The 24266-nt window shown below is 37.1% G+C and overlaps 1 protein-coding gene across 3 annotated transcripts in view; it reads right to left on the reverse strand.

Annotated features, from left to right (window-relative positions):
• Positions 1-24266, reverse strand: part of WDR44 (WD repeat domain 44) — an 84778-nt gene that overhangs the window by 25722 nt on the left and 34790 nt on the right. For 2 of the 3 annotated variants that reach the window (XM_069462943.1, XM_069462942.1), the window contains exons 3-12: positions 21687-21761; positions 15544-16174; positions 14897-15027; positions 13961-14056; positions 11814-11950; positions 10922-11005; positions 6343-6449; positions 4808-4959; positions 3077-3215; positions 1370-1434 (exon numbers count right to left, since the gene is read on the reverse strand). In XM_069462943.1, coding sequence (XP_069319044.1) covers positions 1370-1434; positions 3077-3215; positions 4808-4959; positions 6343-6449; positions 10922-11005; positions 11814-11950; positions 13961-14056; positions 14897-15027; positions 15544-16174; positions 21687-21761 — 1617 coding nt within the window. The remainder of the gene's footprint in view (positions 1-1369; positions 1435-3076; positions 3216-4807; positions 4960-6342; positions 6450-10921; positions 11006-11813; positions 11951-13960; positions 14057-14896; positions 15028-15543; positions 16175-21686; positions 21762-24266) is intronic. The other variant, XM_069462944.1, reaches the window with a different exon arrangement.

Genomic DNA, 24266 nt, shown 5'->3' on the forward strand with positions numbered 1-24266 from the left:
AATGAAATCTCGGGAAAATACTGTTGAGAAGGTGGACATTTTAGGTTCTCTTGTTTATATCAGTCTTACCTAGCAAAATACATAAGAAGCACAGGAGACAACTTAGCACAATATTTTATATTCTGCTTTTTTTTTTTTTTTTGTTGAGACAGAGTCTCACTTTGTTGCCCAGGCTAGAGTGAGTGCCGTGGCGTCAGCTTAGCTCACAGCAACCTCAGACTCCTCGGCTTAAGCGATCCTACTGCCTCAGCCTCCCGAGTAGCTGGGACTACAGGCATGCGCCACTATGCCCGGCTAATTTTTTCTATATAGATTTTTAGTTGTCCATATAATGTCTTTCTATTTTTAGTAGAGACGGGGTCTCGCTCAGGCTGGTCTCGAACTCCTGACCTTGAGCAATCCACCCGCCTCGGCCTCCCAGAGTGCTAGGATTACAGGCGTGAGCCACCGCGCCCGGCCCTATATTCTGCTTTTTAAGTTTAAAATTGGTTATATTCAAACTTCAAGCTCTAAAACCAAATGAAAATCATTAAGATACTTTAAACTATCTGAAACTGTGATAAAGCATTTGTTAAACAAAGAAAATTAGAGAATTAAAATATTTAAATATCTTTTGTAATTTCCTTAATTGCCTCTTATTTGGGTATATATTATTATTATTTTAAAAATATTTAACATGGATTTGAGAGGAGGAGATTTTGTGTCATTTAAGTTTACATTAGTGAGTGGTTTGGTACTGATAAGGAAAACCCCCATCTATTACTTAGCACAGCGGCCACCTGAGACCACCACCCCTCACGGAAGATCCGCATCAGCATAATATTAACCTAACACCTGGCCCATCAACTCATCTATTACCTGGCACATCAGCATAACACTAAATCTATTACCTGGTGCATCAGCATAACACTAAACCTATTACCTGGTGCAGCAACTAACCTAATCTATTACCTGGCAGGCATTAGTCACCTGAGACCCCTCCCCTTAGATCACCCCAGCTTAATAAAAGTGGGAAAAATTGGGTAGACGGGGCTCAGAATTTGGTGGCGAGACCCCTCTGAGCCCGCCGGCAAATAAACCTTGATTCTCTGACTCTCCGTGTGCAGCTCGGTTTGTCCTCGGGACCACTCGCTGTAACACTTGCTGTAACAGTACCTTGAGTAATATTATTCACTGTCTGGTAACTTTTAAACATCAAAATTTTTCATTTACCAATTCTAATAGAGAAAAGTCTTATTTCTAATGATACATTCTAATTTTAATTAAGTGCTTTAGTGCAACTGTAATTTCTGATAAACAAAAAGGTATTGTATGGAACAAATTAAATAACAGCATTTCACAAATAGTAACCATAAAACAATAAACATACCCCTGTATCTGTATCAGATTTTGATGAACTTAGACTTTCCTGAGAAGGTGATGGGGACACACGTCCTAAAAACAACATAATAATTGTAAAAAGGCATGTAAGTACACACACAACCCCCAAAATACAACATTCAGAAATAATGACATAGCAATGCCTGTCAGAGAATATAATATGCTAGAAAATATTAACAAGTGAAACATAACTCTATAAACACCAAAATATTTGTTTTGATCATTTTTATATAAAATCTTTATAAAATGGCTTAACTATTTTCCTAACACAGTAAAGAAAATACTGTTAAATCCTCAGTATTCAAAGTGAATACATTCTTTTTAATATAACAAGTAGCAAAAGGAACAATAAAGGGGCAGAAAGGGGCAGTGCTGGGGTTGTTTCAAGGGCCACTGAAAATAGTCTTTCTGCTCCAGGGAGGGCAATAAAAGAAATGACAAACAGCTAGGACTAGAAACGCTCACTGTATAATAAACATAGTTTAACTAGTTTCAACTCATTATCATCTTCAATTAAGTACTGCAACATAATACAAGCAATATTCGCAAGGTTTACTAAAGTATATAGTGTCACATTTGCCAGTTTAGTGAATCTCCCTAGACTTCTATATTCCTGGTGCTTTGACTATACTCTATGGCCACTTTCTATTTCTTTCTCCCATCTCCTAACTTCTTGGTTGCAGCCTTAGCTGATTGGGGGTGGGGGTGCGCTGTGGAGAAAACTTATTACACAGTTAATTAATTACAAGAAAAGTATGCCATAAACTTACACCCCTATCTACATCGATTCTATATACTTTGCTGATAACTTACCATGATACATAAATATTTGTACATATTTGTAATCAATGTGTACATATATAATGTTCTGGTGTTTCTCTTTTCCATTTAACATTTTTTCATATATCCCTTGATATACTGACAATTCACACTCACTTTCCATGGCTGTTTCCTTAATCATTCTTTACTTATTGAATATATACATGATTTTCGTTCTTTTTCTAGTTTATTTATTTTTTTTTATTTTTTTATTATTTTTTATTATTTTTTTATTTTTTTATTTTTTTTTTTTGAGACAGAGTCTCACTCTGTTGCCCAGGGTAGAGTGAGTGCCGTGGCGTCTGCCTAGCTCACAGCAACCTCAAACTCCTGAGCTCAAGCGATCCTCCTATCTCAGCCTCCCGAGTAGCTGGGACTACAGGCATGCGCCACTATGCCCGGCTAATTTTTTTCTATATATATTTTTTAGCTGTCCATATAATTTCTTTCTATTTTTAGTAGAGGTGGGGTCTCGCTCTTGCTCAGGCTGGTCTCGAACTCCTGAGCTCAAACGATCCGCCCACCTCGGCCTCCCAGAGTGCTAGGATTACAGGCGTGAGCCACCACGCCCGGCCTTTTTTCTAGTTTAGTTATTTCATTTTAAACTAGGATAGAACTGAAGGTTGCCGGGGGAAACCAAATAACTCTGTTCTCAATAGCTGATGAAATTAATTATGCACTACACCTGAAAGGGGATAAATCACAAGTTTTGTGGTAGCTCTTTTCATTGGGTTTAGAGGCTTTTTGCAGTTGATTCCTTACTCCTAGGTTTTTGGCCATTATGGAAAGTAGCAAATGACTGCCAGATAAGGGCATTAGTATACCTAATATGTAAAAATTCCAGATTTCTCTAGATTTTTAAATAAATCAAAAATACCTTCAGTATTGTATTTCATTCGCATATTGTTGAAATAGTCAAAAGCATTTTTTAAAGCCCATATTCTCACTACGTTGTCTTGTCCAGCTGAAGCAAGTAATCGGCCACAGTGGGAAAATTTCATGGTCCAAACAGCTCCCTATGAAAACAAAAGGAGGCTCAAAGTTATACTTTAAAAGTTTATAAACATTACTTTTAAACCAAAGTTTAAAATTATGTCAAATTATACACACTAAGATAATGCTCACATTATGAACACCGCTTAAGGCCAAAAGTCCAATGGTGCTATAATACCACAAAGGAGGTCTTTCAGAAGAAAGCAGGATAAGATAGTTGCAGTGTTCCAGGATCTAAACTAACAACTTTAAGACCCCAAACCTTGTCCACATATTAATGGAAATAGGAGCTCTGAAGTGGCCAGAAATCTTAATTGGACAAGTACAAATCCTACTTTTGGATCTCAGTCCCCTAGCTGACCATAAAGTGAAGAGTGGAGGGGTGGTGGTGGTGGTGGCAGAGCCCTCAGTACAGCATGAACAACTCCTGACCAGGACTGAGGAAGAATAAAGTCTGCCTTAGCAATGACCCTCATAGCATTGGGCGCTTAGAAGAAGTATTGGAATGGTGTGGTCTCATCTTGCTTTTCTCCCCAGAAACAAAGTTTCACAGTATATGGCCAGAAACTCTAGATACTGAAAACAGTGTGAAAGTGGATGTGTGGTGTGTGGTGTGTGGTGTGTGGCGGTGGGTGGAGACATGAATCCTTAAATAGGAAAGGCCAAATCCCATTACAACAAATACGATTGTAATACACATCTAGATGTATCAAAAAGATTATGAAACAGCTCATTTACTAAAATAACTATTCATTTCTGCAAAATTCAAGCATAGTAAAAAATCTGTCATTTGGAGTCCACTACAATGAAATTTTACTAATACTTAAAACAGAAAACAAAAAAAGAAAGTCAATATAGTACAAGGAAATTCATCAGTTTCCTTAAGTAAGGTACTATAACCAACTCAAACATTTTATGTGTAGATTACAAGCACCAAAATTTAAGTTCTGATCTGGCTCCTATCTGATGTTTATGGTTGCTTCCTTCTAGTTAAGCCAACTTTTAGATTTATAATCTAAATACATTCTCTGATCAAGGGAACAGCATCATTTACCCAGCTCTGAGTTTTATCACTGCCTTCCCTGTGTTCCTAGCATTTTCAGGAGGTAATTGTAATACAATTTGTGTACTTTCATCTACATTGGTACATTTGAACTGTGACAGAGAACCTGAACCTCTAAAAATCTCCATGTTTTAGTTGAGTATCTCACTTCACAAAATGTATTAAGCTTTTGAAATATTTTATAAATTATTTAAAATGTAGTGGGGAGCATTTTAAACATTTTTCAAAGGTAAAGACTGCCCTCTAATTTCACTGCTTTAAAGTTTGATGCCTTTGCATAGCTTTATTAATGATACAGGCCTAGAGTTTACTTACTCAATAACTCACTTTTTGAACAATTCAGAGATAGACTGCATTACCTATTCATTAAATCATATTAATATAAATTCATTCTTCTTGAGTCAGGCTAGCAAAATTACATACACAGGAAGAGATCAGTTTTATAGAGGCCAAAGTATTTTTTTTTGAAATATTTCTATTTCTAGGAAAATATAAAATATTTCCATTTCCATGAGAACATTATCAATCCTGAAAAATGAAATGGTTGCTTACCATATGTTCACCACTAAGATCTTGTACCACTTTGATCTGATCAAAATCATAAGGTCCTTTGAAACCATGTGCTGCTTTGAATTTAACTGGTCTTGTATATGGCATTCCTTCATCATCACTTGATGAAGGATCATCTTGATCAGTATGAAACACTGAACAGAAAAGCAACAGAAATCATTACTAGCTAATATCGATATAGTTCCTATCATATTTTCATACTTACTACTTACCAAGAAAATTCATCATAGGAAAAAGCAAAATTTGTCCACTATTACATAACATATTGGTTAAAAGCATGGAGTCTAGTGCCATACTGCCTAAGGTTCAAATCCAGCTCTGTCATTTATTATCTGTGTGACCACAGGCAAGTTATTCAACCTTTCTATGCCTCTCAGTTTTCTCATCTATAAAATGGAGATAATAGTACTTACCTCATAGGGTTTTTATGGGATTAAATGAGTTAATACAGGTAAAAGTGCTTAGAACAATGTCTGGCACAGAATAAGTACTACCTGTTTATTAAATAAAACAAATGAGTACAATAATGCCAAAGGCATAGGAGGTTTAGATCTGTGCAAATTTAGAAAATTTACCTAACTTTGAAAATACAGTCATCCCTCAGTATCTGTGGGGGACTGGTTCCAGGACCTGCCATAGATACCAAAATCTGTAGATGCTTAAGTCCCTTAATATAAAAATGGTATAGTATTTGCATATAACCTACACATATCCTCCTGTATACTTTAAACCATCTCTAGATTATTTATAATACCTAATGTAAATGTTACGTAAATAGTTGTTATACTATATCATTTTTTTGGTTTTTTTTTTTTTTTTTGAGAAAGGGTCTCCCTGTTACCTGGGCTAGTGTGTGGTGGTGTCATCATTGCTCACTGACACTTTGAACTCATGGGCTCAAGCTATCCTCTTGCTTTAGCCTTCAGAGTAGCTGAGACTACAGGCACAGGCCACCATGACCAGCTAATTTTTCTATTTTTTGTAGAGATGGGGTCTTGCTATATTGCTCAGGCTGGTCTTGAACTCCTGGCCTTAAGAAATCCTCCCACCTTGGCCTCCCAAAGTGCTAGGATTATAGGTATGAGCCTGTATTGGTTTTTTTGTATTATTTTTATTGTTGTATTGTTATTTTTATGGGTTTTCTTCAAATATTTTTTGATCTATGATTAGTAGAATCCACTGATGTAGAACCCACAGATACAGAGGACTGACTGTATTTGTAAAAACTAAATAGCCTTACAAAACTAATTTACAACTGATTATTGAATACTCAAACATTTTGGGTTGTCACAATCACAAAATATGTACAAATTCATGTATAAGGTATATAAATTCATTTTTCTTCATACTCATAAAATTAAGTGATAGAGTAACTTATGATTTATTAAAATATTAAGATGTTAGCTATAAAGGTTTATTACTTTCAATAAAATAGAGTGCTTCTTATAAACTACAGGCTAAATTTAGAAGATGACAGATTAACTGAATATTCAGTTGAATTGTTCTATTTTACTCACCTTCGTCTCTAACACTTTTAACTTTATTTATAGCACGTTCACCATATTCCTCAGCAAGATGCTTTGCTCTCTTTACTGATTTTCCAAGGAACTTCTTTAGTTGAGTCCTTAAACAATAAGAAAAAAATTACTAACTAATTATAAAAGTTCAACAATTCACAGATAAGCTTATTAGCTGTGGCTGATAAAGTACATTATGTAGAAAATAATTTTTTTACATAAATAGTAGGTGTTTGAGTTCCCAAATCCCTTGCTCTGTGGAATAAACATATTCAACTCAATATGGCTGCAAAGGAAATACAGACAATTTTCCCCAATTTACAGTATCATATAACCTAGAGCATTGGTTTTCAATGGTGAATAATAATTGACTGGCAGAAGTAGGATGGGGAGTATGTAAAGTGCAGATACCTAGGCCCCATCCTCAGATAATTTGATTTAGAGAGTCTAGGGTGAGGCCATGAATCTTCAGTGAGAATTACTTTGAGAAGACTGCTTTAGAGAGTTGTCCTTAAAAACACATTTTATAGCTGGGTGTGGTGGCTCATGCCTGTAATCCCAGTGACTCAGGAAGCTGAGGTGGGAAGATCACTTGAGGCCAGGAGTTTAAGATCAGCCTGGACAACATAGCAAGATGCTGTTTCTTAAAAAAAAAATGAAAAAAATTAGCTGGGCATGGTGGTGTATGCCTGTAGTCAGTCCCAGCTGCTTGGGAGGCTGAGGTGGGAAGACTTCTTTGAGCCTAGGAGTTTGAGGCTGCAGTGAGCTATGATTATGCCACTGCTCTCTAGCCTGGACAACAGACTGAGATCCCATGTCTTAAAAAGGAAAACATCCCCCCCCAAAACACACATTTTACCAATAAAAAGAAAAGGTAAAGAGGTATTTACTTACAAAATAGAATCCTTTTGCAACCTAAAATGGTCCCTTGTCCCTTATCTTTCAGTTTTGGTATTTGCATGTAATAAAATTAGGCTGCGCTTTTCCAGTAGGTACTCCCAAACACAATGTAACACACGTACATAGCTGAAGCTTCCATAAATAGGACTTACTTATTAATTGCTCCCTCAATTATCTAAGTCTCAGATTTCATATATTAAGATTGTAAAAAGCAAAGCACAGCATATGATATTTAAAACCAAAGAAAGGCCAAGTGCGGTGGCTCATGCCTATAATCCCAGCATTCTGGGAGGCCAAGGCAGGAGGATTGCTTGAGCTCAGGAGTTCGACACCAGCCTGAGCAAGAGCATGATCCCGTCTCTACTAAAAATAGAAAAATTAGCCAGGTGTTTTGGCATGCACCTGTAGTCCCACTTACTCTGGAGGCTGAGGCAAGAGGATCGCCCGAGCCCAGGAGTTTGAGGTTGCAGTGAGCTATGATGATGCCACTGTACTCTACCCAGGGCAACAGAGCAAGACTCTCTCTCCCAATAAAAAAAACAAAACAAACAAAAAAAAAACCACCCCACCAAATATGTACAAATCGGGAGTAAATTTTTACCAATTCATGGGAGCTCACGAGGGACAGTATTTTTAAAAGTTTCTAAGTTATATATACATAGATGTTCACTGCAGCACTGTTTAGAATAGATTAAAAAGTACAAATAAACTAAATTTTCATCAGGAGAGGAATGGAATACAATAAAATAAATGAGGTAAACTTTAGTTTTTTAAATATGCCAAGCCTCCAGTCACATCAGGGGCTTTGCATGTGTGGTTATTTCTGCCTAGAACACTCTTTCCTTGGCTAATTCCTACTCACTTTTTGGGACTCAGATTAAACAGCTCTCTCTCAAAAAGGCCTTCCTTAACTTTAGATCAGGTTTTCCTGTATACAGTAGTCCTCCCTCATCTGCGGTTTCGCTTTCTGTGGTTTTAGTTAGCCTGGCCAACTGCGGTCCGAAAATATTAAATGGAAAACCCCAGAAATAAACAATTCAAAAGTTTTAAATTGTGCAACATTCTGAGTAGTCTTGGTGAAATTTCATGACATCCTGCTCTGTTCCAGCTGGGACATGAATCATGCCTCTGTCCCGTGTATCCAACGCTGTATATGTTATCCGCCCTTTAGTCACTGAGTCTTCTCTGTCGTCAGATGGAAAAAATAGTATATATAGGGTTCAGTACTATCTGCAGTTTCAGGCATCCACTGGGGGTCTTGGAACTTATCTCCTGTGGATAAGGGGGGACACTACTGTATACTCTCACAGCACCTGGAACTTCTCTTTTATGTCAGTCACTACAAATGTACCTAGATTTATCCATGTAATTACATGTTTAGTGTCTGTTTCTCCCATTTAACTGGAAGCTCTATAAAGGCAGAGACTATGACTCTCTTCTTAACTGTTGTATCCCCAGCACCTAACTCCCATGTCTGGCACACAGAAAGACTGCAATATATTTACTATTGGTGCTGATATAAATAGATGTCTATTACATATCGGATTTTCAAAAAAAAAAAAAAAAGCTGATAAACTATAGGCATAGTATAACCCCACTTTTGTCAGAAAAAAATTCTATGGAAAATACATTAAGCTGTTAACAGTGATTATTTCTAGGGGTAAGACTGAGAAACTTTGATTTCTATTTTAAATATTTCTGTATTATTTTTGATAACCAGGAAACACAGATGATAAATAAACTATTTTTAAAACCATTATAAGGTCTTTGCTACCCATAACTCTGAAGTTATATTTTCTGGATAACTATAGGTTTACTACCACTTTAAACACCAAGAAAGCAGACTTTTTAATCATCCTGGATAAGAATATTTCTAAAATATATACTTTAATGCCTTCTTAAATGGCACTTAATGTTCCATAAGATTCTTTCTTTGATGAATAGGGTTATTGTTATCATCTTTACTATTCTTTAACACACTCAGGGTCTTTTCAAATGGATTGCAGCTGGGCCATACTATTGGTTTCCCCATCAGCCTTCAAGGTAATGGGGCAGGACCCAGGGAAACCAGAACCCTGGGCCAAGCTCCTCTGGCTCTCAGCTGCCTCATCAGTTGACCCCAGCATTCAGTGCAAATATTATCATGTTCTATGTGTGTCATGGCATACAAAAAGGCTGGAAAGCACTGTTGTATGAAATAGCTGTGCTATGTTATGAGTCCTTTTATAATTTTTCTGATTATCGTCTTACAATCAGGATATTACCTGCCGTTCCTACATGTCCACTTACATGTTGTCAGTTTGCTACTTCTATTTTGCTATGAGCTCAAACATTAGATGACCAGATTTTTAAAAAATGATGTAAGAAATGAAGTGTGATGGCTTTAAATAAAACTGAGGAGCCGGCCGGGCGTGGTGGCTCACGCCTGTAATCCTAGCACTCTGGGAGGCCGAGGCGGGAGGATTGCTCGAGGTCAGGAGTTCGAGACTGGCCTGAGCAAGAGGGAGACCCTGCCTTTACAAAAAAAACAGAAAGAAATGATCTGGACAACTAAAAATATATAGAAAAAATTAGCCGGGCATGGTGGCTCATGCCTGTAGTCCCAGCTATTCAGGAGGCTGAGGCAGTAGGATTGCTTAAGCCCAGGAGTTTGAGGTTGCTGAGAGTGAGGTTGATGCCACGGCACTCTAGCCCGGGCAACAGCGTGAGACTCTGTATTCCCCCTCCCATCCCGCCCAAAAAAAAAAAAAACAAAACAAACAAAAAAAACTGAGGAGTTTTTCTCTTAGAAAAAATGATGAGTTTTAGTGAGTAAACTATGTGACTTCTCTCTTGTATGCTCATCTGTCTCGGAATAATTCCTAATTCTCAGGTCCCTGATAGTTGCCATTGCTAGACAGCCAAGTTGCAGATATCTGAGGTGTTATCATATACCTGCAGCATTTTGGGTACATCTCTTTTAAAAATTCTCAATGCTTTCTTTGATACACACTAGGGAAAGATAAGACTCAAGTGGAGAATTCACTTTGGACCTTACACTCAATGATTGCCAATTTAGTGAGTTGTGTATAATCAAGCAAAATCTATATGCCTACCACTGAGCTAGACGATTGTAGGGGAAACAGAAGGATGGCATGATCACAATCCTTTTGCAACATATGGTTTAGCTATTTAACATGTACTTGTCTTGCCTTTAAAATCAAAAAAACAGTTTTTAAGATAATATATGTGAAAGGGAAAAAGTAAGTTATAAACTATAGGTTATCACTGAAATTGAGAAAAGAAAGAAATTTGCTATGAACTGGAGTAGTCAGGAAGAATTTCACATATGTAGTTGAATTTAGAAAGACAAATACAGTTTGTAGAGATGAAGAGAAAGAGAAAAGACAACTTCAAAGATGATCATGTTCTTATTACTAACACTTCTGGTACCTTATCAGCAGAAAAACGATACAGGTATGATACAAAGCTTATTGGTCATTTACTATTATGTATGTCAGATGCTTTAAAAATAACCAATACAACCTCAAGGAACTCATAATCCATCAGCTGGAGGCAGGGAGTAGTGGTGGTAGGTAGACACATAAACTGGATAGAGCGGAGACTTAAAATAGCATGGCAGTTCTCATATTTTTTAATAAAAGCTTGCAATGAAGAAAAGGGATATACTGTAACTCACGTTTTCTGTTTTAACCTTCCACCATCAGTATCTGTTGGTTGAGATTGTAACTTCTCTTCATCATCTGACTGTGCTGCATCGTTACTGTAAGAAAAGAAGCCGTTTTAAAAGAAACCATTTCTCCTACACTTCTCAAAAATCTGTATTTATACTTACTATGTAATTAGTGAATCAAAATAGGAAAAAACTATGGTAATAAGCTTTATATAATTTTAATATAAATGATGGCTCTGAGAATTTAAAGGCTTCAGAGATTGAAGAATAGAATCTTTAAGTAAGGTACAATGTAAAAAATATAAGTGAATGCAATTTAGGAACTTAGGAAAAATCTACTACAAGCAAGCATTTTTGCTGAACAAAATGTGCTGCACAAAAATGATAAAATAACTTGTAGGCATCTTCCTCCCCATTCATCAGGTACATCATATATTATATTTAATAAAAAAGCTTTTGCTTTTACAGAAATTATTTCTTAAATCTTCATGTATCCCATGGTAAAGTCAATCACCTCACTCTAAAGTCATTTTCTCATCCTACAAAAACATTATAAATATTTATAAAATTCACGATCCTTAAAGTGAGGTTTTAGAAGACAAAGTGTTCATTCCATATGGCTTTTTAGCCTCATTATATTTTTATACTGTCTCAAGTATAATATAAACATTTAAAAAGAGAGAAACTAAATATTATGGGATTTAAGATTTATGCTATTTTCCCCAGGTAATTGTATGGTCACAAGAGAAAATAAAGTTAAAGAATTACCTCTATTTTAATTCCAGATTTAAAAAAAAAAGACTAAATGAAACCAAATTAGGGACTATCATAGTTCATAAAGAGGAAACTTCACCACTCTGAAATACTACAAATAATAAATAATAGCATTAGGCCATACCTTACATATTCCTTCGTCCTTCTCATGATGTGTAGAGTGAGAGGATTAATACCTGTTGGTAGTTTCTCTTCTGCAAGACTCAAAGGTATTTCTTCTCCAGTATCTAGGTTCTTAATCATTACACTGGCTAAAATTTCCTGAGGTTAAAAAAAAAAAATCACACCAAGATGACCATTTGAGTCTACAAAATCGCCCAAAATTTAAGCTAAAGGCTTTTTAGATACATTCAATACTGTGCACAATAATTTTTAAGATTTTTATGGAGATATAACTCACATACCACAAAATGCACTCATTAAAGCATATAATTCAATGTTTTTAAATATATCCACAGAGTTGTGCAACCATTACTGCTAAATTAGAACATTTTGACCACCCCAAAAAGAAAACCCCTACCCATAGCAGTCATATCTCATTTCCCTTTCCTCCCCGCCCCTGGCAATTACTAATCTACTTTCTATCTCTACGGATTTGTCTATTTCAGATTATTTCATATAAATTAAATCATATATATGGCCTTTTGTGTCTGGCTTCTCTCACTTAGCATGATGTTTTCAAATTTCATCCATGTCGTATTAATAGCAGGTATCAAGACTTCATTCCTGGCCCGGTGTGGTGGCTCACACCTGTAATCCTAACACTCTGGGAGGCCAAGGTGGGAGGATCGCTTGAGCTCAGGAGTTTGAGACCAGCCTGAGCAAGAGGGAGACCCCCGTGTCTCTACTAAAAATAGAAAGAAATTATCTAGCCAACTAAAAGTATATATAGAAAAAAATTAACCGGGCATGGTGGTGCATGCTTGTAGTCCCAGCTACTCGGGAGGCTGAGACAGGAGGATCGCTTAAGCCCAGGAGTCTGAGGTTGCTATGAGCTAGGCTGACGCCACGGCCCTCACTCCAGCCTGGGCAACAAAGTGAGACTCTGTCTCAAAAAAAAAAACAAAAAAAAACAAACAAAAAAAGACTTCATTCCTTTTAATTGCTGAAAAATATACCATTGTATCCACATACCACACTTTATCCATTCATCCGGTGATGAACATTTGGGTTGTTTCTAGTTTTGGCTGTTATGAATAATGCTGCTATGAATATTTGTATAAATTTTTTGTGTGGACATATGTTTTCATTTCTCTTCGGTATATACACAGGATGGGTGTTGCTAGGTCATGGTAACACCATATTTATTAATAACATTTTGAGGAACTTCTAAACTGTTTTCCAAAGTACAATATTTTTCAAAAATGTGTTATTTTAAAGAAACAAAAACTAGGATTTTGCTGCAAAACTTAATTCTGAATAAATTGGCCAATAGATGCATACTAAATTTTAATGATAAAAAACCATTAAAATAATAAAAACGATTTCATGTTTGTATAATATCATATATATATAATATCAAGTTCCTTTAAAGCCACTTTCTATAAAATATGGACCTTGCTTTGAATATATTTGTTCTACTATGTAATGGTGCAAGCAGGCAAGTTTTTAAGTCAGAGATGCAAGATCCAACATACCCAAAAACCAAAAACTAAGCTAAATCTTCAATTTGCATTTTTTCGTCTACATGACCTTTTTCCTTGCCTAACAGCAATAAACTTAAAATTTAAAAATATTTTTAAAAATTGTGGTAAACTATACATAACTAAAATCTACCATTTTAACTATTTTTAAGTGTATATTTTGGGGTTATTAAGTACATTCACATCGCTGTACAATCATCACCACCATCCATCTCCAGAACTTTTTCATCTTCCCATTACGTCTTGTTTTTTTTTTTTTTTTTTTGAGACAGAGTCTCGCTCTGTTGCCCGGCCTAGAGTGCCATGGCATCAGCCTAGCTCACAGCAACCTCAAACTCCTGAAGCGATCCTCCTGCCTCAGCATCCTGAGTAGCTGGGACTACAGGCATGAGCCACCACGCCCAGCTAATTTTTTCTATTTTTAGTTATCCGGCTAATTTCTTTCTACTTTTAGTAGAGATGGGGTCTTGCTCTTGCTCAGGCTGGTCTCGAAATCTTGAGCTCAAGTGATCCTCTCACCTCAGTCTCCCAGAGTGCTAGGATTACAGGCATGAGCCACCACGCCCGGCCCCCCATTATGTTTTATACTTTATGTTTTCAAGAATAACAACAAAAAATCTAAATCTACCTCATCAGTTAGCTCTCTCCCAGAGTTGGATCGAGGTCTCTGAGGGCCCATCACTTCACCTGCAATAGTCTGCCCATCAGGTGCTTTTCCGTTTTCCTGAAATTATAATTTTATAAACAGAAATTAGACTGAGTCAATTTCTATAAATTTTCAATTATTCATTACCACACACAGTTCTAAAGAATCCATAATTTAGATAATGGAGCCTACTGAAAATTTAAAAGGAACCCTCCATTTTAGTCCTTTATTATTCCCAGCATGCTGAAAAACATTAGGTGCCAACATTATCACTGCCCATGAAATAATGTCTTAGTAGTCTTGAAAACAAATAAATGTTCTATTTGAACTTGGCTTAAAAGCAGTTCTCTACTAAGATTGCTATTAACCTAGGCTGTACGTTGACATCTCTTGAAGGCAGGGGTCAGAAAACTTTTTTATGTAAAGAGCCAGATAGTAATTATTTTAGGTTTTTTTGTTCACATATAGTCTCTCTTGCATATTCTTCCTTTTTTTTTTTTTAAACAACACTTTAGAAATGTAAAGACCATTCTTAGCCTGGGGATCTTACAAAAATAGGCTGCTGCTGACCCTTGCTCTAAGGCTATAAGACTATAGTGTTGTATGTCCCAGTCTGAGAGCCTATCAGCAGCACCTTTCATTTTTTGAATGCCTGCCAGCTCATTTCATCCTTCAAGGAAGGTTCCCCCTCCCCCCCCCCAGTTTATCAATGGGACATCTAAGACTCAGATGCTAAACAGCCTGCGAGGCTCACCCAGTTAGTTAGTAGCAGAGCTGGACAAGGGAAATAAAGGAGGCCAGGTTTGGGGGACAAGAAAATATTTAGCTTGAAGAAGAAAGAAGGTTCAACAATCAACAAATCGGCTAGTTGTAGAAAGTTGATAAAGCCTATATCAAATATAACACTAATTCACCAACCTGGGCAGTAACTATTTTATCTCCACTGGTAGCACTTGCCAAATCGAGAGAAGGCTGAGAATCCTTAACTGTACTCTCTGAAGCCATGTTTGTAGTTAGGAGAGAATCAGACGTAATATTTTCTTTGGGAACTACAACGATAATAATAGTAACAACAATAATAAGTGGTATTTACGCAGAACCTTATACATAGCTTAAAGAGTACTTTAATCTTTATTTGTTTGATTCTTATAACAATTCTGTGAGGAAAGTGGCCTGATTACTCTTGCTCTTATTTTCTATATGGGGAAATCATGGTTCAAACAAGTTATTTAACTTTCCCAAGACTATACAGCTCATACATAAAAAGAGGTAGGACTTGAATTCAGACCTTAAGTCCCCAAATCCCATGTTCTTTTTCACCATGCCACACTGCATCTCAGAGGGCAAAAGATTTGAAAGTTTCAAGTCTGCTGAAACATTCAATTCTAGTACTGTAACTTGTCACCATTGTAAACATTTTCACTTTTGTCTATTACTACAGAAATAATTTTTATAACTTGGTCATCGGTATGGTTTTACATAGCATAAACTGAAACAAAAGCAGAAAGTTAAACAGTTTCAACTCCAACCTCTCCCCACAAAAAAAGTTATTTCTCAGTACTTGCCATCTAGATCAGGTGTTTTAAGAGCCTCAAACTCCAATTCACTTTTCTTTTTTCTTGGTGGTGGAGCAGGCCGAGATGGAGGTGGGGGTCTAGGAGGTGGGAAATTAGTTGGAGGGGGTGGGCGCGCCGGAACAGGCTTCTTTGTACTAGCCACTATATCAGGTTCTGGAGTAAGGTGTCTTGGGGGTTTGGCAGGAGCCACTTCTTCCACAGCACCAAAATCTTTAGTGGATAAGGAGTTGGAGGACACAGGTTCTAGAACATCACTTTGTTTGACTTCCATTGCTTCCTTGTTCAATACTTCTGTTTCAGGTTCAGGCACATTAAGCTGCTCAGTTGAACTTCTTTTGGTTAACTTAGTGGTTTCATCTCCCAGCTTCTCACAGGTGTCATCAGAAGGAAAATATTTTTTTGATTCAGTTTCTTCAAATGCACTCTGACTCTCTCCCGTTCTGGATTCTTCTTGCAGTACTTGATCTATGGCTAACAGTCCAGGTATATTACTAAGATCTGTTCTAGCCACAATAGGACTGGCAGTAGCCTGATCAGAGAGTTCTTTTCCTTTGGAATCCAAAGAGTCATCTTCAGGCTGTAATACTTTCTGACTCTCTTCAATAATACTTTCAATAATCTGATGAAAGGTTAAAAAGCAGTTTTTAAAAATGAAGCTATTTATAAGAACATAATAATAGCTAATCATTTATATAGTACTTACTATGAGCCAGACAACATTTTTAACGCTTTACATGTTATAATATTTACAACTTTGTAAGATTCCATTCCTACTGTCATCATTTTACAAACGAGGAAAATAAGGCAGAGAGGGATCAAGTAATTTGCCCAAAGTCACAAAGCTAGTAAGTGATGAAGCTGGTATAAACCCAGGGAGTTTGGTTCCAGAATCTATACTCTTAACCATCATGATAGGGAATTCCTATTAGTGCATATAGTCACAAAAGTTCGATCCACCCTATAAAATAAAGTTCAAACCTAAACCTTCATTAAGACTCTTAATATCTTGGTTCATTTACATATTTATGCTGAATTATTTACAATAACAACCTGCTGGTTTGAGCATACTTAACAAAATCATGAGAATCCAAATCTACCCAGGACAAGAATTCAAGTTGTTTAGCTCTGAACTCAAGCCTATGACAAAAAGCCAGTGGAAGGGAGATTAACATTTTTATTTTTTAGAGATGGGGTCTTGCTCTGTCATCTAGCTGGAGTGCAGTGGCACAGTCATAAGCTCATGCAGCCTAGAACTCCTGGGCTCAAGTGATCCTCCCACCTCAGCTTCCTAAGTAGCTGGGACTACAGGCGCTTGCCACCACACCTAAATTTGAAAATTTTTTTAGAGATGGGTCTCGCTATGTTGCTCAGGCTGGTCTTGAACTCTTCAAGCTATATTCCTGCCTCAACCTCTCAAGTCTTTGGGACTATAGACTTGAGCCACTGCACCCAGAAGATTAACATTTTTAAACAGACTATACCTAATACTCTACTATTTATACTGATGGCAAGACTATGAAAAGAGTTCAAACATTCAGCCTACGTTGCCTTCCCCCCCCCGCCCCCCGCTTTATTTCTTATCTGTAGCTGAAAAAAATATAGAGAGGCTTTCTGTGTCTTCTATCAACATTTAGAAGAAAATATATTTTCTGCCCACTCAGTCTTGTCATTACTAACACATTAAATCTCCCAGCCCACTTATTCTGTCATCATGGATAACTTCTGCTTTTTCAATTTCTTGGCTCTAGAAAGTTAACGGAATGTGTCGCAGAACCATTCTGATCTGGTTTACCACAATACCGTGCTAACTTGAACTGGATATTATTGCTGTTCAATAATATTCATCCCTGATTTCCTAGCATATTCTATATATTAGTTTATCTCAATCTTCAAATTGTTAATCTTAGAAATTACCTCACCTTAACCAGAGGAATATTAACCAGAGTCCATCTATTAATAATTTGTCAATTAGGTAGTTATTGAGCACTGAGGACCTCAGTGATAACAAAAGTCGGATTACAACAGGTTTAAGAATGAATAAGAAGTTGGCCGGGCGCGGTGGCTCACGCCTGTAATCCTAGCACTCTGGGAGGCCGAGGCGGGTGGATTGCTCAAGGTCAGGAGTTCGAGACCAGCCTGAGCGAGACCCCGTCTCTACTAAAAATAGAAAGACATTATATGGACAACTAAAAATCTATATAGAAAAAATTAGCCGGGCATAGTGGCGCATGCCTGTAGTCCCAGCTACTCGGGAGGCTGAGGCAGTAGGATCGCTTAAGCCGAGGAGTATCTGAGGTTGCTGTGAGCTAAGCTGACGCCACGGCACTCACTCTAGCCTGGGCAACAAAGTGAGACTCTGTCTCAACAAAAAAAAAAAAAAAAAAAAAAAAAAAAAAGAATGAATAAGAAGTAAAGACATAGAGTGAGTATGGTCTATGTTTTCCAAAAACTTGGCTATAAATGGAAGAGGCTACAAGAAAGTGAGTCAGCATTTTTATAAGCTGAAGAGAAGGAGCCACTGGAAAGGAACAACGCAATGTTCTAGAGAAGAAAGAAAAGAAGGCCTACTGTGTATTAGACCCAGTATACATTCTCATTTAAATCCAGGGTATATCCCCACAGTCTTTATTATTAGTGCTTAATACTTAATTCAACTGAAAAGGCTAGAACTTAAAAAGTGATACCTAGTGTCACATAGGCCTTGTGAGGAAGCTATATTATTTCCCTTCTACAAAAGCAGGAATCTGAGGTAAAGGCATTAAGAATATTGCCAAATGTCCCACAGCTAGTAAGCTACAGAGCCCAAATTGAAATCCAGGTCTTTCTTAAAAATCTTGAGATCTTTGTATTATACCATGCTACTTTGGAAAGGAAAAAAAAAGTACTAAATCTTCAGTGTTGGATGACATGAAAATAGGTAAGAGATGAAAACAAGTGTTTATCAGTAAGGAAGTGAGAGATGATAGAAAGGAATGGATTCAGGCTTCTTAGCCTCTAATGTCTACATGCAGATGGAAACAAGGTTATCTGATGAAAGTCAGGGGGACTCAAGTAGGTATAGTGAGCATGAGGTGAGCATAAAGGTTTGAAATAATCACTAGGTATAATGGAAAGGTATATGCCATAAAGTGGTCAAAATGAGGTTGAAAATCATGTCTTCCCTAATCCCCTACTTGAGAACAATCTCTCCCTCCTAAAGAGCATTCTTATTGCTCATTATATTATAAACTATAATATAAATACAAGGCAGTATACGGGCTAGCTCTACATATTTATTTTTTTTCACACCAGGTAATTAGTTTCTGGAGAGCAAGGCCCATGTTTTCTGCCTCTTGACATGCCACCATTGTCTATGGCCATACCACCCTGAATGTGCCCGATCTCTGAAGCTGAGCAGGGTCAGGCCTGGTTAGTACTTGGATGGGAGACATGCCACCATGATACCTATTTATGGTGCCTAGCTCTGTCATTTTTTTCTAGGTTTTAGGAGGTAGCGAAAAGGGAGAGAACAGTGAGAACCAAGACTAACATAGAGATGATCATGCTAAAAGCACTGTTTGCTTCAGAAAGCTCATTGCTTTCCCAGTGATTATAAAATAAAAAGTGTACACTTTAGTATGGCATAAGGCATTCCTGTGTCTGGCCCTAACTTTGGTCTCTAGACTCATCCTCAAAACATTCTGCATATTCCACACCTCCTTGTCTTTGGTAATGCCTTTCCTCTATTTCTGCCTGCTCAAGTCTTATCCATTCATCAAGAACCAGCTCAGATGCTACTTCCTCCATCCATGAAGTCATCCTCATTCCTACCCCTAAGCAAGAAGTAAAGTCTCCCTTTTGTCCTGATAATAGTTTGTAAGTTTACTTGAACGCTTATTACATTAAGTTTTGTGTTTATCCAATTTCCTCTATTAAAATGTAAGCTACTTGAGAGCAAGGACTATGTCCTGGTCCAGGGTATATCCCCACAGTCTTTATTATTAATGCTTGATACTTAATTCAACTGAAAAGGCTAGAACTTAAAATGTGATACCTAGAGTCTTTAAGCCTCACTCTACTGCCTCACAGTGTTTTCTCCCTAGTTTTTCAGCTTCTAAGCTCACCTTAAAATCACCTTTTGTGCCATTAACTATAGATAGTTACTCATTTGTAATTTAACATAAGAAAAAAATTCTTAAAATGGGGAAAAAAAGCTATAATGGAAAAAAATAGAAACAGTGAAAGTCTTCAACAATAAAAATGGCTAGATACATTGTAATACATTTTCTTGATGGAAAGTGATGCATCAAATGAAAACTAAATGCTGAAATTATGTAGAAATATGAGGAAGACCTAAAAATGGTAAAAGGTAGAATATAAAATTCTATCTAGGCCGGGTGCGGTGGCTCACGCCTGTAATCCTAGCACTCTGGGAGGCCGAGGCGGGTGGATTGTTTGAGCTCAGGAGTTCGAGACCAGCCTGAGCAAGAGCGAGACCCCGTCTCTACTAAAAAAAAAAAAAATAGAAAGAAATTAGCTGGACAACTAAAAATATATATAGAAAAAGTTAGCTGGACATGGTGGCGCATGCCTGTAGTCCCAGCTACTCGGGAGGCTGAGGCAGGAGGTTCGCTTGAGCTTGAGGTTGCTGTGAGCTAGGCTGACGCCATGGCACTCTAACCCAGGCAACAGAGCGAGACTCTGTCTCAAAAAAAAAAAAAAATTCTATCTATACTACAATTAGGCAAAAAATGTATGCAAATGGGTGAGAACCAGAAAGGAATGATAAAAATTAAGACAGCTGTTTGTTATAGTATAGAATTGTGGGTAATTTCTTATTCTTTTAAAAAAATGGTTCCATCCTATTATGTACACCGATACACAATATCACTACTTCTCCAAAAAGGGAAATTTTTCCTTTTAAAGGAAAAAGTATGATCAATATTAAAATATATAGTATATTAAATTTCTAAATTCCTTCAGGGTAGAACAATGGTTTTCCACTAGGGGCAATTTTGCCCCACAACCCTCCCTAGACATTTGCTGATATCTGGAGACACATTTGGCTATTACAAGTGGGGTCAGGGGGTGGGGGATGCTATTGGCATTTAGTAAATAGAAGCCTGGGATGCTGCTAAACATCCTACAGTGCATACAACAGTCCCCCCTTCGCTTCACAACAAAGAATTATCCTGCCCAAAATGTGAAGAGTGCCACTATTGGAGAAACTCTGGGGTAGAGAATGTTTCATTTTGTTGGCCTCCTCCGGGTGAGGTGGTGGCTCATGCTTATAATCCTAGCACTTTGGGAGGCTGAGGTGGGAGGATCATTTGAGGCCAGGAATTAGAGACCAGCCAGAGCAAGAGCACTCCCATCGCTACACAAGAGACTCCCATCGCTACAAAAAAAAAAAAAAAAAAAAAAAAAAAAAAAGTTAGCCAGGCATGGTGGCACACCCCTGTAGTGTCAGTTACCTCTGGAGGCTAAGGTGAGGCAGGAGGATTGCTTGAGCCCAGGAGTTTGAGGTTGCAGTGAGCTATGATGATGCCACTGCACTCTAGCCTGGGCGGCAGAGTGAGACCCAGTTTCTAAAAAAAAAAAAAAAAAAAAAAAAAAAAAAAATCCCCAAAAATTTGTATCAATGAATGAATACACACCATCCTATCTTTCTCCCTGAGTTTTATCCTGACACTGTGAAATGCCTATTTTCAAAATATTTCTCTTGTGCTCAGTCTCCTCTAATAGCACCAATTCTTTAAAAGGTATCAAAGGCACTATCAGAGTAAGGACTTCTTGTAATCTCTGATTCCTAAAGACATCAGAATTTGTTGCACTGAGCTTTTCAATACATAGAACTCCTGCTAATAACCTCAAGAGTAGCTATGGCTTATTCTATTAAAAATACAAGCATAAAAAATAAAAATATTTTACAAAATATCATTTCAGGGATAAACTGCCAATTAGTTAGAATATGAAAATGACTTCTAAAAAGCCTGATGTGTCTTCAATCACAAATTTGACAGATTCAAGAAACATTTACTGAACATCCACCATGTACAGAACACTAAAGGAATATAAAATTTTTTCTGTTTTAAATATACCATAGTTATGATGTCTGCTATAAACTAATATTGGCATTATATGTTTCCAACCTTTTTAGACACATCTTGTTTCAATTCTTGTACAGTGGACTCATTTCCAACTTTGTATGCAGTGTTCTCTGATTCCTGTTTAAAAAAGAAAAGAAATAGAGACCAAATGATGACATCCTTTCTTTAAGAATATACTTGAAAGGGTACAAATGAGAAAATATAGCATCAATAAATCAAAGGCCCATAAAAGGCTTAGATGGCTGTATACTGATAGATGCCCAGAGATTTTTATGCCAAATGAGACAGTGTAAAGTTACACAAGAAAATTAGCAATCAGCAATTTTCTATTATTCTACAATAGGATATTTACCTTTAAATGTGAAGCTTTTTTTTTTTTTTTTTTTTGAGACAGAGTCTCACTCTGTTGCCCAGGCTAGAGTGAGTGCCGTGGCGTCAGCCTAGCTCACAGCAAACTCAAACTCCTGGGCTCAAGCGATCCTCCTGTCTCAGCCTCCCGAGTAGCTGGGACTACAGGCATGCGCCACCATGCCCGGCTAATTTTTTCTATATATATTTTTTAGCTGTCCATATAATTTCTTTCTATTTTTTAGTAGAGATGGGGTCTCGCTCTTGCTCAGGCTGGTCTCGAACTCCTGAGCTCAAACGATCCGCCCACCTCGGCCTCCCAGAGTGCTAGGATTACAGGCGTGAGCCACCGCGCCCGGCCAATGTGAAGCTTTTTAACACTAAAAAACTGTAATGGAAGACAAGAACTTCTAAGTACTTTGGTAGCTGAAAAGGATTAAGTATTTAAGCAAAGGGTTGAATCAGAATTGTTATTTTCCCCAAAGTATTGCTCCATAAATATTCACATATATAAAAGTATATAGCACAGAAAATCATATTCACAGAATAGTTTTCTTAAAAGTCTACATGCTTTAAAGAAATCAAAACTTAACCAGAAGTTAAATGAAGCCCCTAAAATAGCAAGAGATGAAAAAAATTAAACCCACCAAAAATACATATATATCTACGTATACATTTATATACACATACGTACATATATATATATATTTGGGAGGTCAGAGAGGTTAGAAATGGATGCTGCACTTCTGCTGGAAAAAAATTAGGGTAAAATAAGACAATTGTACATTTGCAAATCTTAACACAATATCCCATTCAATTTTAAATTGTTTTTATATTTATAGAGAAGAGCAATTTGAATGCCATTATTGATACTGAAAGGAAAAAAATTAATAATTCTTGGTGCGCATCACAGAGCTTTTAAGAGGAAGGTCACTATAACCATTTTTGACAAATAAGGGACCCAAGGCATATAAAGTATTCAGTATTATAAAAGTATCACGATATAATCGTGATACGCTCCCTGATAAAATTACTCCAGAGATTAATATATATAATGTTAAAGATTTAATGTGCTAGTGAAATTTCTTTCGGACTTGCAAAATCTTCAATCTGAAAAGTTGATTCATGGAATTCCTCCCTAGAATTAGGGGAATACTACCAATCTTATACAGATTCTTCTAGAGAAAAATTGTTTCATGGAATCTTTTTTTTTTTATTTCAGCTTATTATGGGGGTACAAAAGTTCAGGTTATGTACATTGCCCATGCCCCCCCACCCCCTGAGTCAGAGCTTCAAGCATGTCCATTCCCCAGACAGTGCGCATCGCACTCATTATGTAGGTATACACCCATCCCCTCCCCCCCACCCCCCACATCTGTCTGATCCCCAATTGGTGTTATTCCCAAATGTGCACTTAGGTGATGATCAGGGAAACCAATTTGCTGGTGAGTACATGTGGTGCTTATTTTTCCATTCTTGGGATACTTCACTTAGTAGAATGGGTTCCAACTCTCTCCAGGAGAACAAAAGAGATTCTATATCACTGTTATTTCCTATAGCTGAGTAATACTCCATGGTATACATATACCACATTTTATTAATCCACTCATGTATTGATGGGCATTTGGGTTGTTTCCACATCTTTGCAAGTGTGAATTGTGCTGCTATAAACATTCGGGCGCAGATGAGTGTTAGGTAAAATCCAAACTCTACCATGGCCAATGAGGGCCTAACATGATATGGCCCCTGCCTACATTTTTGATGTCTTTTACACTTCTCATCTTCTCACATCATCCCCCACAACCATACTCTGGCAAACTGGATGGTTCCTTGCCATTAGGGTCACAGCTCAAGTGTTATTTTATCAGAAAATATTTCTCTGACCATCTTAAAATAGCCTTAATCCCCTTAGCTTTCTGTCACATTATCCTATTTTTCTTTCTTGCACTTATTACCATTTGAAATGACCTTGTTTACTTGCTTTTTTTGTCTCTTCCCTGCCCCACTAGAATGTAAGCTCCATGTCTTTTCTGTCTACCATTATTTACCTAGTACCTAAAACAGTGCCTGGCACTAAGTATTTGCTGAATGAATGTTGAATAATGCATGCTCTGGTTTTTCTTCAGTTAATACACATATCTTAAGTATATATCTTAGTTTAACTGAAACCTGGTTTTAAACTAAAGAAAATCTAACCAAAACCAATCAGTAAAATAGCCTTGACAAGATGGAGAGAGAATACTTGGAAGCCGATCATCATTAAGAACAGTTGAT

Source organism: Eulemur rufifrons, chromosome 30 (assembly GCF_041146395.1).
Source record: "Eulemur rufifrons isolate Redbay chromosome 30, OSU_ERuf_1, whole genome shotgun sequence".
NCBI classification, from domain to species: Eukaryota; Metazoa; Chordata; class Mammalia; order Primates; family Lemuridae; genus Eulemur; species Eulemur rufifrons.